This window comes from Cebidichthys violaceus, unplaced genomic scaffold, assembly GCF_023349555.1.
Source record: "Cebidichthys violaceus isolate CVI_PGR_0920_01 unplaced genomic scaffold, fCebVio1.0.p SCAF_23, whole genome shotgun sequence".
NCBI lineage: Eukaryota > Metazoa > Chordata > Actinopteri > Perciformes > Stichaeidae > Cebidichthys > Cebidichthys violaceus.
In genome coordinates this window covers 8136735-8153614 of record NW_027176406.1, presented here as the reverse complement: position 1 = coordinate 8153614, position 16880 = coordinate 8136735, and the positions used below count along the sequence as shown (strand labels likewise).

The following is a 16880-nucleotide window of genomic DNA, read 5'->3' as shown; positions in this document are numbered from 1 at the left end:
TTAACACACTTAGAAAACATTATTTTGCAGTCGGAAAATTTTGACCTTGAACGCAAATAATAACTTTAATGATTATTATATATAGTAAAGCTAAAAAAGTAAAGCTGTTTGTGTACTGCAATTCTTCCTATCGTGTGTACATCACATCATTTATAACTCCCTGGTATCAACAGCAGATTACTCACCAAAGCACAAAACAAAACAAACAAACTCATGCAAATAGTTTATCCTGAAGAGAAACTAACCTTAAGGCATACAAGGTCAGCCACTTTTTAAAAGGTTTACTGGTGCCTGATATAATGACACTGATGTTATTGTCTCTGTGATCCCTCTTTTATTTACAATTTTTTCAAGTTCATATTGTGACTTAAGTTCTATTAAGTTATTATTTTTCTTGGACAGTAACTAGAAAGGAAGTGATGAGAGTTGTGATAAACCTCTGGATCAAAAAGCAGTATTAATAATTCCTGTCCCGACATGTGTGTCTGCATGTTCCATGTTCTTGCATCAGTAAGTGGCACTTTGAAGCATGAACAAGCATAATACATTATATTACCATGAATCGTTAATGAATAACAACACACCTTTACTAAACCTGTTTGTACATGAAGAGCAATCATTATCAGGACAAACTGACAAATGGTTTGGAAATCAACAACATCTGGATTGTGTAGAAACATGTTTCCTACTTCAAGAACATAAGGCAGGTCTTAACTACTATGTTGGAATTGATCACACATTTATAATATTTATAGTATTTTGTGGTGTGTGTTACTAAAAATGCTTGGGAACTGTAATGTAGATTTGTGTCAGGAAATTTAATTTTAGATCAGATCTAAGACGAGAAATTTTAAGTAAAACAAATTTGACAAGAAAAAAGTTGGAAAATCATTTGTTTATCTCAGAACAAAAACTGATGTTAGTGAGAACATAAAGAACCTTTTAGATCCTTTAAATAGGAGTTGCATATCTCATGATGCAGTGCTGTTGGTAGTTTATTGTAATTTAATCTTAGTTTTGGGCCTTTAAAGCCTATTAACTGGATACTTTTCTCCTATTTACTTTCTGGGCATGTAGTTTCAAATAATGATTCTGCTTATTTTTATTTCATTTTGACCTACGTTATAATGCCACATAACACAGTAGAGAGGGAGATTTTGCTGCAGGTTTTTTAAGAAGTTTCTATGGACATTTTTATATTTGCTTTGCTGAGAAAATGGACAATTAATGGAATCTATTGTAACCATCATGGATTTAAGGTTAACAACACATTTTGCCCGTGTGACTAATCACCCTAGAAGCTTTTTGCAAACACATTTCAATCAGAGAGACTTTATTCACAATGTCGTATGTGCAACAGGATACATACACGCAAGACTGTCTTAGCCTGCTTAGGGGGGCGAAAACCAGGATAACTTAATACCACTAGCCACCGTCGTATCTCTTCTTTCAGGCTAAAAACGTCGGCCTTCCTGACTGCTGGATATCAAAGGATTTAGGTGTGTGTGTGCAATAGGTGTGAGAGGACTGAATGTACTCCAGGATGGACCCGCTCTAAAGGGCCACCGCTGGAGGAGGAACCCTGTGTGGTTGGGAACCTCGCTCAGTTATTAAGGGCAGCTTCAGGACCCTAGCCCTAACACCCCCAATTTAGATGCCAATCTGACCCCTATTGCTTCCTAATACACAACATCTAATGTCTAAACACTGCAGCATCACATATGATACATTAGCAGAGCTTCAAAATCAATCTGAGCCAACCAAGGTAGTAAATCACAACAATATTGAACAACACCATCTTAGCCTTAGCTTGTAACAGGAATGTCATTCAAATTTCTTGTCTAATTAATTTACTACTGTCAGCCTTCAGGAGAAGAGCACTCTTACCTTTAGGAGACTACAAGGACCCCACTAGAGGTGAGCAACACTGGACTTTGGTTGGAATGCACAAAATACAAACCATTTTTATTTGTTTTTTACAGAAAGTACAGAAAACGGTTAACAAAAATGAATACCAAAAAATCTATGTAAAAGTAAATACAAAATGTCAAATGTCAAGAGTATGAACCCTCCAGAAGTTATCCAAAAAAGGCCAAAAAGCCTCGACCCCTTGCCGTCTCCTCCTACACGCTTCTCCTTGGCGCTTCCTGCAACCTCCAGGTCCATATATGGTAGACAACAGATCATTCTCAACTCATTGGACGGAACTGTCCTAATAGTCTTATCACTTCTGACAGACCTATTTTTTTGTGTAAACAACTTCCCTGCTAACGCCCCCTTTGTGGAAGGTGTGTAATGGGAACTTGTGATCCATGCAGCCGACTGCCTGCACCCATATCCTCTTCTTCTGAGACGTTGAGAACAACTACTTCTTGTATATTCCCATGTTCTACACTTTCAGGATAAAATGTATATATCGGTGTGTCTGTTGTTACACAGATGAAGCACTTCTTATGCTTCTCTAACTTTACAGCCTGAAGCAGGATGTTCCAGTACACAGGCCCCATTGAACAGGATGTCTCTCTAACAAACTGATTAGTTTCCTGAATTTACACCCTTTCTCTCCTGGTGACTGTCAATCATCCTGTCAGAGTGAGTTCACTAAAAGTTCACTTATTTCATTAGCTTTAACATACAGTCAACACTATAAGCATGTATGATTATATTTTCATAAATGATAGAAAGTCACACATTAAATCAAAATCATTATTGAACCATCTCTAAGCAATATGGGATTACATGTAACAAGTATATTGATATCTGAAAATATAACACTGTTAGCTCGATATAAACAATAGATCGTAACTCATCATAGACAATGGAAAGAAAATAGAGGATAAACAACTTGTATAAAATACAAACAACACCTTAAGATAGGACTTCCTGTCTGGCTCGAGGTTACAGGGGTCATGTTTCACATATGCCAGTTAGGTGTGAATCTACAACACGCCTAGAAGACTAAATTGTGTAAGTGTCAGCCAGATGCTCAAACCACAGGATGCTGCCTTAACGCTTTTTGGGGTCTCGCCTCTCGCTCCTCAGGCAGAGAGGTGTTAATCAATTGGTGTATCAATTATTTTAATAGCAAAATAGAGAGATGGCTTTCTAGGGTGTAGTGTGTCTCTGACATTCTTGGTGGACACCTCAACAATAGAAAGAAGGTCAGATCATTCTTTGAAAATTAAACATACAGTACGTACTGTGATCAAGGTTCAGGATTTATGTTAAACACCCATAAAATCATTGGAATTTCAATCACAAATTGGACAAAATATATATATATATAATCAAGAAGAAAGGAATGTTAAATCATTAAAACAAAATGTATCTGGGACATCATAGTGGACTGGTGACTTAGACCTGTATCGTGTAAACCACAATGTACCTGGTTTGAATCAGACTGGGGACCTTTGCTGTATGAAATCCCGCTCTCACCCCCCACACACTTTCTGTCTGCATCTTATCTTCAATCATTTAAAAGCAAAAATGCCCTACAAAACATAGAAAATATAAAATCTCTATGCATGTCTTTCACAACAAGCTAATTCAAAGTACATATCAAAACACTCAAAGAGAACCTGGATAAGATGAGTTGACAAAAATGGTTGAGACCACATCCAGAGGCCTCACGTCTCTAACATGCAGGGCTCTTCAGTTGGTTATCAGCTGTGCAGCTGCCGGGCTGGGAGGACCAGCACTAGTGTAATAAAAAGCATCGTTAGCATTATTCAGAACAGCTCAATCTGGAGGCATTATGTAGATATTTTAACAACAGTTTTACCAAATTAGTGGTTCTTCATCTGAGCTTCCCTTCAGGTCTTTGTAGTGGTTCTTCACCATCTCAAGCTCCAATGTAACGTCTAAAGAAAAAAACATGTCAACATCAAGTTCACTATTAATCACACTATTGAACACTTGTTGACAAGTTTGTTTCTGACTTGTTTCTATCAAATATTTTTAGTATTTTTAATGATTATCATGTTTATATTTTGTAAAGTTGCCTTTACCTGGGATTAAGACACCATCTGTCTTGAGCGACAGCTCGATTGATTCCTGCATTGTTTTTTCCAGATTGTCCAGGATGTCCCTCTATATTAGCATAAAAATCTTTATCACTCACAGCCAAAATGTGTCTTTTAACAAAAGCTGAATGTTTGTGAAAAGGCCTGCAGTGTGTTAGTAGCAAAAGCAGCATTCAAAAAGAGGCATATTCCACTTGATTATATATATATGATGACCTAGAATTGTAGATAAAGATAAGCAGCACAACATGTTTTACTATATCCTCATCGTACGACATATTACAAAATGTTACAAACCATCAAGTCATCCAGCTGTTTCAACATAACATCTTTAGCTTTCTGGAACATGACGTTTTTTGACCCAAGTACGTGCTTCACAATAGTTTCCCTCATTTCACTCAGCATGCCCTCTCCTTTCAAATTTTTTGAAACTGCAATAAAACAGAAAACTTAAGTCAATAAAATTTAGTTATAATTACATTCTGCACAATTATGATGAATAATGTTCATTTTTACAACGTCAGGTTTTATATGTGATGATCTTTATCGTACCGTCATAGCATTTCTGCATGTTTGTCTCAATTGTTGCTGTCAGACTGCTGTAGATCGTTTTCTTACGTTCGCGGATGATTTTGTTGAGTTTTGTCTTAATCTGTTCTTCCTAAGCGAGAGAATATGAATCGTAGTCAGATCACCTCAGAATCTCCAGTACGTTGTCATGAATATGGGCAGGGCCATCAGTTTTGCAGCAGCAGTTAATTTTTCAAAGGGCATCTCCAGTTTTTACATTTACTGTATTGATAAACTTCTTCATATACAGTGTATATATGTTAACTTCTAAAAACATCTATATTTCATTCATTCTCTCATGTTTAGTCTTCATGTCAGTCCTCAGTCACAAACTTGATGTTTGGGATGATTTTCTCACCCTTCTGCTGAAGCCTTTCTGACCTGGACTAATAGCTTAATAAAGACTAATGGTACTATTCTCCTCTTTTACCTCTGTACTGAGAAATATCAGTTGCAGTGCGACATCTTTGTTCTCTGTCTTCTCTCTCATCATCTTTGTATCAAGTGAAAATGAATTGAGGACTCCGTTGAATGGTCCACATTTTCCTTCATTTCTGAAACATGTTAACAAGTTGAAATGTTTCATAAACGCAGCATTGACAAGTTTGTATTTCAATAATGTAATTTGTATGTATGCATTATATCACATACCTTTTATAACTGTATAATGTACAATTTGTTAATTCTAGACATTCTCCATAGTTTGTACAATTAGCCTGCACAGGGTTTTATGTCTTTATTAAGTCATTTCTTACGGGAAGGTCTTCTTGAATTCCTCATCAATGCTCTCAGTCAGGCATGAAGATAACTTCATATTGAGGTTTATTTGTTTCCCCTTTTTTGGTTTGTAGTTGCCATCGTGCTCTACTATACACTTCAGTGTCTTGTGGAAACCCCTACCTGACTTCTTCTGAAACAAAACAGAAAAAAACAGAAACATTTTAAAGACATTCATAGGAAGTGCAAAATCCATTGTAATGATGTTGTTATAATTCAAATACGTACAAGAGGACATATCACCGACTCCAAGACTTTTTCACATGAGCTTTTAGATTTTTCGACCCCCTCACTGAGGCACTTTTCAAAAGCCAGATAAGTCTCTTTCATTGGTTTCCTGACTTTATCAAGTTCATCCCTCATCTTGTGTTGAAGGACTGTGTACACAGCTGTCTTTATGTCAGCCTGAAATCAACAACAACACATTCAGTATTCAAAGCAATGAAACCATACTGCTACGTGACTGAGTTTTCTTGATTTATTCACATTTATACAAAATGTTGTTAATTTTGAGTTAGACCACCCTTTAATTACTGTCGTTATGTAGCCTCTCTGAAGCGACACAAATTCAGGAAAGCAACTAACTTGATGATAAAATGTATGTATGGATGACATTACATGTACGTAGTCTGTCTTTGACTTTAATATGTTTTCACATTGTTTTATGTCAATATTAATGATTAAAGACAAAGAAAGAGGTTTTATTTCTTGATCTCACCCCTTCTCCATGGCTGGCCCCTTGAATCAGAGAGAGAATCCCACAAGCTCCAGACACATAGTTTAACGTCTCTGAGTGACAGTCATTGAGATCCTGCAAAAATTCCTGAAGTTTGGGTATTTCTGTAAAAAAAAATGCAGTTTGCATTTTACATAGTTACAAAACATACTTACATTTTATTGCCATAATCCAATTAGTCATTCGTGTTTGTTTTGTTTAAGTAAAGTAAACCTAAATGTGCTCATATATGAAGACTTCACCTACCAGTGTCGTCTCGATCTAGACGTTTCTTTTTTAGAAACTCTTTGGAGCTCACTGTGAACACTCTGAAACTTTCATTACTGAAATGTTTCTGAAAAGAAAAAAGTTTTGGTTTTACAGCATGCCTGCAGTCGTAGACAATCTTTGTGTTATACTTTCTGTCAGTCTATAAAACTCACCTTAACCTCGTTTAGTTTGCTGAATTCTTCATTCACTGCTTTCTTGGCTCGATCGTTTGTTTTCAATATGGAAGCACGAACATCAGCTGCTGAACTAAATGAAAATATTTGCATTAATTTGCACCTCATACAGTATTTGGAGAACTGAAACCTCAAATTCCAACTTATTTTGCATCCAGAATAAAAATCGAAATTATTTTATAAATATAAAGACACCGTGCAATACAGAAATGATTAAGATAAGATAATCCTTTATTAGTCCCACAGTGGGGAAATTTATAATTCAGTCTGTATATATAATATTTTTAGTTATATTTTAGTTGTATTTTAACTATTGTGGATTTTTACTTTTTCACATAGTTAACATTCTTTACTGTTTATTACTTATTTATAATACTTGTTTTTGATCTTGTTTTTACTATGTCTCTTGTTTGCACTATCCACTATGCTGCTGTAATCTTGTGAATTTCCCCACTGCCGGACTAATAAAGGATTGTCTTATCTTATCTCTTTTAAACCTGTAGCTGTAATTATCAAATCCACCATTTATACTGAAATGTGCATCACTTTATTTTACAGGTCTGTGATCTAAAAGGAAGCTTTCTGAAAAGAACTATATCATTTCGTAACCATAGAGACAAAGTTACAGACTACTATTTCAGTTTAGTTAGTTATTATTATTGAGACTGTTTCATAAACACTTCAAAATTCCTCACAGTTCCTTTAATATATATGTACTTTTGGCATCTTAAATCACTTACTGATCTTCTGAATCTTCAATAGAATCAGACTTGGTGCAGATAAAGTGAATGTGCTGACACTGGCCACCATTTCCCATGTAGCTAGAGGCACTTTCCAGGATCTCCCAGGGTTCTGGCTCTGATGCAGCTCGATTCCTGTCAGTCACGATCCACACAGTGGAACAACTTCCAACGAGCTAAAGGGACATGACAGCAAGTTAATTATGATGGTTATCAGTACTTTGTAATAACATGATGTCACAGTTTGCAGATAACACAGTAATACACTAAACAGCATTGCATGTGATGAATTACCGTTTTCCACATCCTGTCCCTGCTCTTGTTACGGTCCCCATTTCCAGGAAGATCCACAAGTGTGACATGCTTAAGAAGATCATTATTTGGCACCCTGATAGTCACACACTTCACTAGTGGCCAATACCACCTCTTTATGTCTTTACCTTCTCCATCTTTTGGGTCGCTTCTTGTGTATCTGAATAATTTTGCAGATAGCTCTTTCGCCTGCAATAAATAATAAAATGAGATTAATGCAACGTAAGGCGATTTCATTCATATGCACAGACTCCAACTTCAAACTTCTTTATAAATTGCACAAAAGAACAGAAACAATATAAAAAAGAAGAACACTTACGTATCCCCATCATTGAAACAACAAAAGCAAAAAGCTAAATTTGGATCAATAAATATTAAATACTAAACCAGAAGTGGATACAAAAGAGCAATTTTGGGTGACAATTAGGTTTTAAATTGATGATGATCAGATTTTGACAGTGTCTAAGATTATCTAGGTCATAGCAAATATGTTTATCATCGTAGCATAATGCAGCTTCCCTGTGTTTCATGTTGACCTTTGACAGTCAGCAGACCCCAGTCTGATGATTACGTTTACATGAAGGTTCATATGGATAGAACATGTAAGAAACATAATGTGGAACTAAATCTTTTAAAATCAATCAGATGAAGATTCAAGGTGTGCAATAATTCTATATATTTAATTAAGGGCACCAAAGACAATCACCTCAGTTCTGTCTGTATTTAGCAAGAGACCAATTTCAAGCCATTGATTTTTTCAATGCAGTGACAAAGTGAGTTGATGGTACCACGGCCTACCAGTGAAAGAGAAATATAGATTTGAGCATCGTCAGCGTTAAGTGTCCCTGTATAAAAAGGGATCATGAATAGACTGAATAGAAGGGGGTCAAGTACTGATCCTTGTGGTTCTCCAAAGGGGTGAAATTGGGTTGATTGAGATAAAATAATTACTATTACTATCACCAGCAGAACAAAAGTGTGAACAAAAGCAGTATTGAGATTTAATAATACAAGATGTCATTTAATCTTAATGTAAAATGTTTGGGCACAAAGATGGAGGAAAAATCCTGATTGGATGTTGTTAAAACAGTTAAATAAATATATTTACTTACTGGTATACAAACTTATTTATGATTTGTCTATAAAGAGTACATTTTCTATGGGTTTGTAGTTATCGAGGACAGGTGGATCAAGGCCACTCTTTTTATAAATAGAAAGTTTCACATACTGATTTTACTTTTACATTTGTTGAACTACCGTTAAACTAAACCAGGGGTCGGCAACCGTTACTATCTAAAGAGCCATTTTGCCCTATTTTTCACCAAATAAAATTAGTCTGGAGCCGCAAAAGCTATTTGATATCACAGCTTATAAAATGTTATATATAGTTATATTACATATATACAAAAACTATAGTTTGTTGTATTTATGAAATCATAGAACAAGAATAAAGACAATTCTTGACATGTTATTGCTATTTCACCGGTTATAATAATATCAAACTCTTATGAAGAGGAGAAAAAAACTTGCTCATTTTGCTGCAGCAGTTGATAAATCGCTCTTTTTCTCTCATCTCCAGCGTGATACTTTTCAGAAAATGTGTGCTTGTTCTGGAAGTGTCTTTCAACATTACATTTTTTGTTGTTTGCTAATTTCTCGCCACATTTCAAGCATACAGGTGAGCCAGCATCGTTGGCAGTGAAAGCAAATTAATACGCCCACGCAAAATTATACTCTATTTTCCTCCGTGACTTTTCTTTTTTGGATTTATCCATTGATGGTTTACCGAGGGTTAATGTTGCCCCAATACTTTATGATAATAATAAACACGGGGCTCCGTAATCTGCGACAAGACGGCAGCATCTTTATTCACTTCTCCCACACTTCACCAGAACCCATTTCTTTTTCCGTCTCATCCTCCACAATAAAAGCACCAAACACATACACAGGAACATCCTGCTTCCTAGAGAGCTCTTAACGTGCTCAACATAATACCTTACAATAGTTTACCGAGGGCGAAGGTTTGCAAATCATAATTAGCTTGACAGCAACGTAGTAGGATGTGACGCACATTTTAGTTGACAAACTATTAAAACATTTTTTATTTTGGCGGCGTGTCCAGCGGCGTTACCGGCCAGCCCTACGGAGCGGACTTCCTGTTTACACCGGCACCCGCCCGCATGCCCAGTGTACGGGCACGCGGGTGCGTTCAGGCGTTTTAGTCTGGACGGAGATCATTTCGAAAACGATGCCGAAACGCCATGTGGACGGAGATGGTTTTCGTTAGTGTGGATGTAGCCTCAGGGAGCCGCAACAGAGGGGCCGAAGAGCTGCATGCGGCTCCGGAGCCGCGGGCTGCCGACCCCTGAACTAAACCAACCTGGAATGGCTAGGCAGCATGCATATTACATAAACCTCAATAACATTTCCTTCTGTCAGACAGACAAGAAGGCTTCTTATGAAGTGATACAAGATTTTTACTCTTACTTACTGTTTCAACTGTCAAAATCTTCCCTGTGGAAAGGAGAAATTCTGGGATCTCTTTGAAATATTTGTCATTTATGAGGTCATCAGGAGATTTGTTTTTCCAGTCTTCTCCATACAGCGCTGACAGCTTTTCAACTATGTCCCGACAATCATCGTCATCTTTCTGATCACTTTCCTGATCCGCATTATCCCCAAGGACATTTTTAGAGAACCACAACTCATCTTTCCACTCCTGAATAGAATTTAAAAAATACCTTTAACTTCATTAAATTATATGGCATGCCTTTTTAAATAGCTTCAAGTAAACAAACATATTCAGCTAATTTTACCTCTTTTGTAATGAACTCAATGTTTGCCTCATACTTTGAGTTCCTCATGTTAGCCTCCACTTTAATCATGACTGAGGTACATGCACTGACGTCTCCAGAGGGCAAGAGATCCTTCACTCCAATGACGGCATTTATCAAAGAGCTCTTTCCAGCCCCGGTTTTGCCAAAGACACCGACCACCTCCCTCTTGTCTGTCTCCAAATCACAGATTTTTTTCCTGTTGTACAAGAGTTTATGTGTGGGTTAATTTATTTCAAAAACATAAAAACACTGACAGAATGTGTCAAAGTCAGAAAGAGATCCGTCGATGAACAGCCCTCTTCAGCATATTGTATCTTCAGGAGAAGTAATTTGCTGTAAATTTTGGCTAAATTAACTAGAATCACCGCGTCACGACTGTATCCCTCAGACAAACAGTCAAGTTGCAGTTTACATCCATGTCGTTCCAAAATGTAATCACTTCATCATGTCATCCTATTAGAAATGTGTGTGAAATTGTCTTAATAAGCTGAATTCTTCAGTTATGACCAAATTCTAATCAGTTCATTCTTGAGTCCAAAAAAATTCCTTCAAGACGTTGGTGAGACATGGACGACCAGACAAACCCATGATGCCTGGCTCAACACTACCAGTCTTAAATCTATTAGTGAAACTGGCTCCTGATCAGGAGTGGAACCAGGCCCGTATAACATATTAATATGGAAAATGTAAATAACGTTATACTTACGTCAGGAAGTTGTTGAGCTTGTTGTCTTGGGGAGGTATTTTCTGATGGACACATCTCATGATGTTTTTGACATCAGACAGTATGATTTCTTCTGTCAGAGTGAAAGTAAAGAACTGTTCAGCAGGAACCATGAACCAGTGTATCAAGTAAGCGGTAATGCACAATGAGGAGAGAGTGAGAGGAACTTTCTCTGCCATACGTCAGCAAATGAGAGAGTATTTTCTGTGGCCAAGATATAGAAACAGACATTTGCTATGTAAGTAAGCTAAGTAAAAATTGTATTACGTAAAAATGTTAACACTATACTAAGTTGTAGGTTGCCATTGTTTGGAAAGTATTATAAATACCTGAGTATGATCCTGGTTTGTTGGCAAGTCGTTGTTTTCTAGTTGGTGATTGACAATGGCTGGACTCTCCCTGAAGATCCAACTTTCTCTTTCCTTATCGGATATTTTTTGTTGAAAAAAAAAAAAAAAGCAAAAAGAAAAGTTTTTTGCATCTACCTCCCAAAATATTAAAACATGGTCTCGATATAGTTTCTTAGTCAAAGTAAGATATCACCACCTTAAAAAACTTCAATGAACACGACATGTAATCAATAAGATAAAGTGTATCTCACCTTTATCACTTGTGTCACTGGTGGACGGACAAACCTGAGGGTGAACATGAACATTTGTGTCTTAAATCAATACTAAGTAGCCATGTAAAAGTTTGAGCAGACATTGATAATATCTAAATTGATAATATGATTTATATAATTATAATAAATGCCTTATGATACCTGAGTGCTTGAAACTGTATTCAACTTACTTGAGTAGACAAATCAACTGTTTCTGGATTTGCTGTGTTTTGTTCCTTCTAGTGACGAAAGACAATAGTTGCAAATCCATAATAGTAAATGTTAAAATTCTAGCACATGCTATTATTGTTAATGAGCTTTTATTATCAATTATGTGTAATGAAAACAGAAGTCTGTGCTCCTGTAAATTATAAATACAGTATTTGTGTACATTGTGTTCAGTAGAGAACAATACCTTTAACAACTTGAGTCTCTTCTTGAATTTTGACCTTGGTCCCACTGTTGGGATCAAGTCGGCGATTTCTTGATCATCCAGACAGTAAAGACTTTCCGTGTCAATGCCTTGTTCTGCAATAAAAAGTTGATTCTCAGTCATGCAAAAATAAATTTCAAAATGCTGCATAAATCTATTATATAAGGAGTGAAATAAGGATTGGTTCAGCTGTTAATTAAATTTTTTAAAGAGTATTAGAGCCTGAATATAGCGTTAATGTATATTGATTGTATTTTAATTATTTGTCACTCTTCAGTCTTGATTTCCGCACCACTGAGAATCGTATCTCAATAACCTACAAGACAGACAACAGAACAGCGGTTACTCAAGTAGTTAGTTAATGTGTCTCTTTAACAGTGTGAAAATGTCCACGGTCTTTTACCTTTAGTGCTTTTGTACTCTCTGAACAGACACAAAAATTGCCAGGATTAATCAACACTGCTCTCTCCCATTTTCTTAAAACTATGTCTGTCAAGAATATGTCAGCATTGTACTGAAGAACAACATTGCAGCATTTTTCATAGTTCTTTTACTTCTGTAGATGCTTATACTTTTCAGTATTGGTAGGTCATATAAACACTGTATAAAATCTGTACCCAAAAGAGTCATGGTAATACTTTACCTTCAAATATTTGTATCCACTTGCTGAGACCCCATTCAGTTAATTTATTACGAACAAAATCATCCATGACCACGAACAGCAACTGGAAGGTAAACAAACAATCATGTTTCAAATCAACCACTGCAACTTTGTAGAGTTACATTTCACTGAAGGAAAAGAAGTTATGAAACTTCTATTATCAGCCTCAAGGAAATAGCAAAGACTAAGAAAACATGAGTCACATCACAAGGAACGGTACACCTCATATAGACAAACAACAGTTTATACAAGTACAACTGAAACGATTAATCAATTCATTAACTAGTCAATTGCCAGAAAAATAATTTGCAACTATTTTGATAAAGTCAGTTTTCATTTTTAAACATTGTATGGCTCCAGATTCTCGAATGTGAATATTTGCTTTCATTGTTAAATATCTAAATTTATTTTTTATTTAATATGTTTAAGTTTGGCAGTCCAAACATAAAAATATTACATAAAATAATGCTTGTTGGACAATACTATAAGGAGTGAAATAAGTTTTACAAACCAAACAATCAATCGATTAAAAGACTAAATGTTCAGCAGATTAATCCATGATGAAAATGATAATAAATTGCCGTCCTTTACCAATTAATGAACTACAACAGTAAAATCCTGCTTCCTGCACGAGTTATAATAATCTAATGATATGATTGAATAACAGACATACGGGCTATTTTTCTGCATTGAAATACGTTCAGTCCCTTTTCCTGAATAAACCACTGCAGCATCAGGCCTGGTCAAATACTCTGATGCAGGGAGCGTCGACATCAGCATACGTTACGCTTACGCAATCTCCCATGTAGCGTTAGATATCTGGCAACATGTTGTTTGTCCCCAAGAGTACCAACTTTTCATCAAGTCGGGATAAGGACACTTCATTATTTAAATTCTAGCGTGTAACTTTACAACCTTTTGTTTCTTTTTCACGGTGGAGATCTTCCGGCTTTCAAACGGTCAATAAGAATCACCCGCGGTGTTTGATTTCCTTGATATCATAATATTAATTCAAACGGTTACCTGTAGCGAGAAGACAGTAGATGTAGATTAATGCCGTCCTCCAGGTTTCAAGCGGGTGGAGAAGTCCTTCGTTCTCAGTAGTTGTCCGACTCCACACAATAAAACGAAACCTAAAGTGTTTTTGATTCCTGGTTCTGAAACTCCTCCCATGATGAATCTTCCTACTTAATTATGTATTTCTTTTATTCGTTCTTCTGAAAATTGTCGACACAAGATCGTGTTCTGCTGCACAGTTTTGTATTTGTTTGTACTGTTCTCAAATAATGTGGGTAAAATTATGTATAATTTAGCTTTTTGAGCCTCAAACTGTAAATGACATATGTTTGAACATACTGAACTAAATACTGAAAAACTGAAACATTAAAGGGAGGAACAGTTTTGTAAAGGGGACACAAGCCTAACAGACTGGAAACCATTGTTTTAATCTTGAACATCACATTTTATGAGTTTATCAAATATTTTAATGTAAAATCTTACTAAAGTAACTGACTGCAGCTGTCAGATAAGTGTGCTGGTGTAAGAAGTATAGTTTTCCCCTCTGAGGTGTGGTGGAGTTGGATGTACAAAGTAACTTAAAAAGGAAAACGTGCCTCAAAATAGTAGTAAAAGTACTGTACTTGGGTTAAATATTCAGTTCTTAATTGATTTTCACCAGTGTTAAAACTACAGGAATATATACATATATATATATTTATACAAGTATGTAGAGAGATAGAGAACTACAATGTCAGGTCAGGCAATACCAGAAGTCCACTATGGTGCACTAACTCTTATAAAGTCCAGTTAGGGGATACTCACTTGTACTGTAAATATTATTTTCCTTCCGAATCTTGAATATGTTGCTAGAAATGTTTACAGTGAAACATTCATCCAAATGTTTGGTTTGCTTGCTGAGCAGGAAGTGTAGAGTGGGTTTTAAGATCTATGTCTATGTCTGCTGCGGCCAAAGATGATGCTATGAGAGCGCTGAGAGTGAACCAGCAGTAAAGTTGTGGCCGGACAGATGAACAATGAGCTGAAACTCACTGCAAAGGTCAAAGAATAAAAAGCTGAAATACCAAATATTTCAATTTGACTGTGACACTAGCCTTCACCCACATACATTTAGTTGTTGATAGCTGGACAGTTCTGGAATAAACCTGTTTTGTTATGTGATGTACTGTTTATTGTACTGCTAGTGCAAATTTTGCAGTATGTATTTTACCATGAGTGTGACAGTATCTGATACTGCTGTGACGCTTGTGTTTTAATATCTTAAGGAATTTGTGCTTTATCAATCACATTGCTCGATAAAATAAAAGAAGACAATCAGTTGTGCTTTTTGTGCATGCATGTGGAGACCCATAACACACCCACTATAAGGTGTTCTTGCTGTGAACACCAGAGGGCAGTAGAGAGTATGTTTTGCTGAACAGATGTTTTGATTTATCCCCACAGTATGCAAGTAGTATTGAACAATCTTAAATTTAGTTTTTCTCTTTTGAACTCTATTTATTGCACTCCTCTGGTGCTCTGGGTACTTTGGACTCTTTTATACTAACTGTCTCCTCCCTGCACTGACAGAGATCACATGGTTTGGTGAGATTAACAGTTACTGCAGCAGGTTAGACATGGTTCATATGAGGAAGTAAAAGTCAGTGCTTATTTTAATATTTTAATATAATATATTTATATGTATATTGCAATCACAACTTCCTGGAGGAGCGATCAGGAAGCTTTAGGTTCGCTGTTTTCTTTTTCAAGAGAAGTCATTTGTGTGTTGAAATTATTCTTATTGTGTGCACACATCCTTTCTAACCTACTGGTGCTCGTAGAGATAATCAAAGAATGATGAAGAATACTGAAGCGTGACAATAACAATGATGATAAAGAATTTGTCCCGATCCCGGATAAGCGGTCGAAGATGAGATGAGATGAGACTAACACTATGAGAGCAAAACCTAAAGGTCAAGTCTTTAAAACTCTAAACACATTTTCTGCTTTGCATCCAATTTGCAATTCAAAGTGACACTTTTTGTAACACACTGCACACAGGACTCTGACATAAAGTCACATGTCTTTTAAAAACACTGAAAATCATAGTATATGTGAACTACCTGAAAAGTTATATGAGCCCTACCCTCACGCACAGCCAACAGTAAACTAAAGTCTAAAATAAATTAAATTGTACTTTAATTGATACATATATTATTATCTAGTAATAGGGTGTTTTGATCTGTTGACCTCCTCTCTCTCACTGATTCCTTGACATATAATCCACAACTTTGATTAAGTCGGTTTTCTGTTTCGGTCAATTTCAATCTATATGTCTGTAAGGGGGCTGAGGCCCAGAGTAATTAGAGGCGTGTACATTCCAGCCAGAGGGCTCCACCCACTCCCTCAGGAGAGCATTGGGATCAGGTGTGTGAAGAGACACACCTGGAGCTGATCTCCTCATCAGGGAGATGAATAAATGTGAAGCAGGAAAGCTGATCACGGGAGAACATGCTGAGAGCATGCTGTGGGAGGAGCAGGGTCGCGCCTCCCTATAAGAGCTCCAGGGTTCGAGAGAATTAAGGCCGGTAATTTGGCTCATGGCCCGGCTGAAATAATTTAGTTTGTTTAGTTTTGTGATAGAGCTGCAGACTGAGCTAAGTTTTCTGTTGCTTTATGTGTCTTGAAGTGTTTAATTAAAGATCCTGAAAGCTGCAGAACTGACTCTGCCTCTGATTGCTGCCACTAGTATCTGTGTCCTCCGTACCGTCCCGTTACAATGACCTGAATACTCTTAATGAATAAATAATAATAAACTGTAGATAAGTAGGCTTTTCCTTTTATGTTTTTTTTTTTAAATTTCAGATCTTAAACAGATATTTGAATACACACTAATGCCATGTCTTAGTTAATCTTTTTATTTGTGTTAGAAATGTACTTTTTCTTTGTAAGCCATTCACAAATTGACACTTTTAACTTTTAATGAAAATCATTCATCTTGGGTTACTGACTGACTAGTGTGGCTTTA

At 36.3% G+C, this 16880-nt stretch overlaps 1 protein-coding gene across 3 annotated transcripts; it reads right to left on the bottom strand.

Moving 5' to 3' along the window:
- Positions 1-1933: 1933 nt before the first annotated feature.
- LOC137878188 (nuclear GTPase SLIP-GC-like) lies at positions 1934-13978 on the bottom strand. 3 transcript variants are annotated; one of them, XM_068718369.1, is made up of 22 exons: positions 13880-13978; positions 12839-12920; positions 12178-12290; positions 11954-12001; positions 11763-11796; positions 11491-11583; positions 11144-11234; positions 10417-10633; positions 10092-10319; positions 7583-7789; positions 7289-7464; positions 6528-6621; positions 6352-6439; positions 6088-6209; positions 5598-5774; positions 5348-5502; positions 5023-5146; positions 4575-4683; positions 4320-4453; positions 4008-4089; positions 3782-3860; positions 1934-3697 (listed from the first exon to the last, which is right to left on the bottom strand). In XM_068718369.1, the coding sequence occupies exons 2-22, from the start codon at positions 12903-12905 to the stop codon at positions 3652-3654; spliced, it is 2484 nt and encodes an 827-aa protein (XP_068574470.1). In that variant the 5' UTR covers positions 12906-12920; positions 13880-13978; the 3' UTR covers positions 1934-3651. The 3 variants fall into 3 exon arrangements, with proteins under 3 accessions (XP_068574470.1, XP_068574472.1, XP_068574471.1); XM_068718371.1 differs by having other exon boundaries at positions 1934-3682; XM_068718370.1 differs by having other exon boundaries at positions 5348-5499.
- Positions 13979-16880: the final 2902 nt, after the last annotated feature.

What these genes read in the sequence shown, in the direction of transcription:
- LOC137878188 (XM_068718369.1), bottom strand. Translation starts at nt 12,905, where the DNA reads ATGGATGATTTTGTTCGTAATAAATTAACTGAATGGGGTCTCAGCAAG. An exon ending in AGAGACTCAAGTTGTTAAAG is followed by an intron (nt 12,002 to 12,177) that starts GTATTGTTCTCT and finishes TTTCGTCACTAG; the next exon opens with AAGGAACAAAACACAGCAAA. An exon ending in GGGCCAGCCATGGAGAAGGG is followed by an intron (nt 5,775 to 6,087) that starts GTGAGATCAAGA and finishes TGTTGATTTCAG; the next exon opens with GCTGACATAAAGACAGCTGT.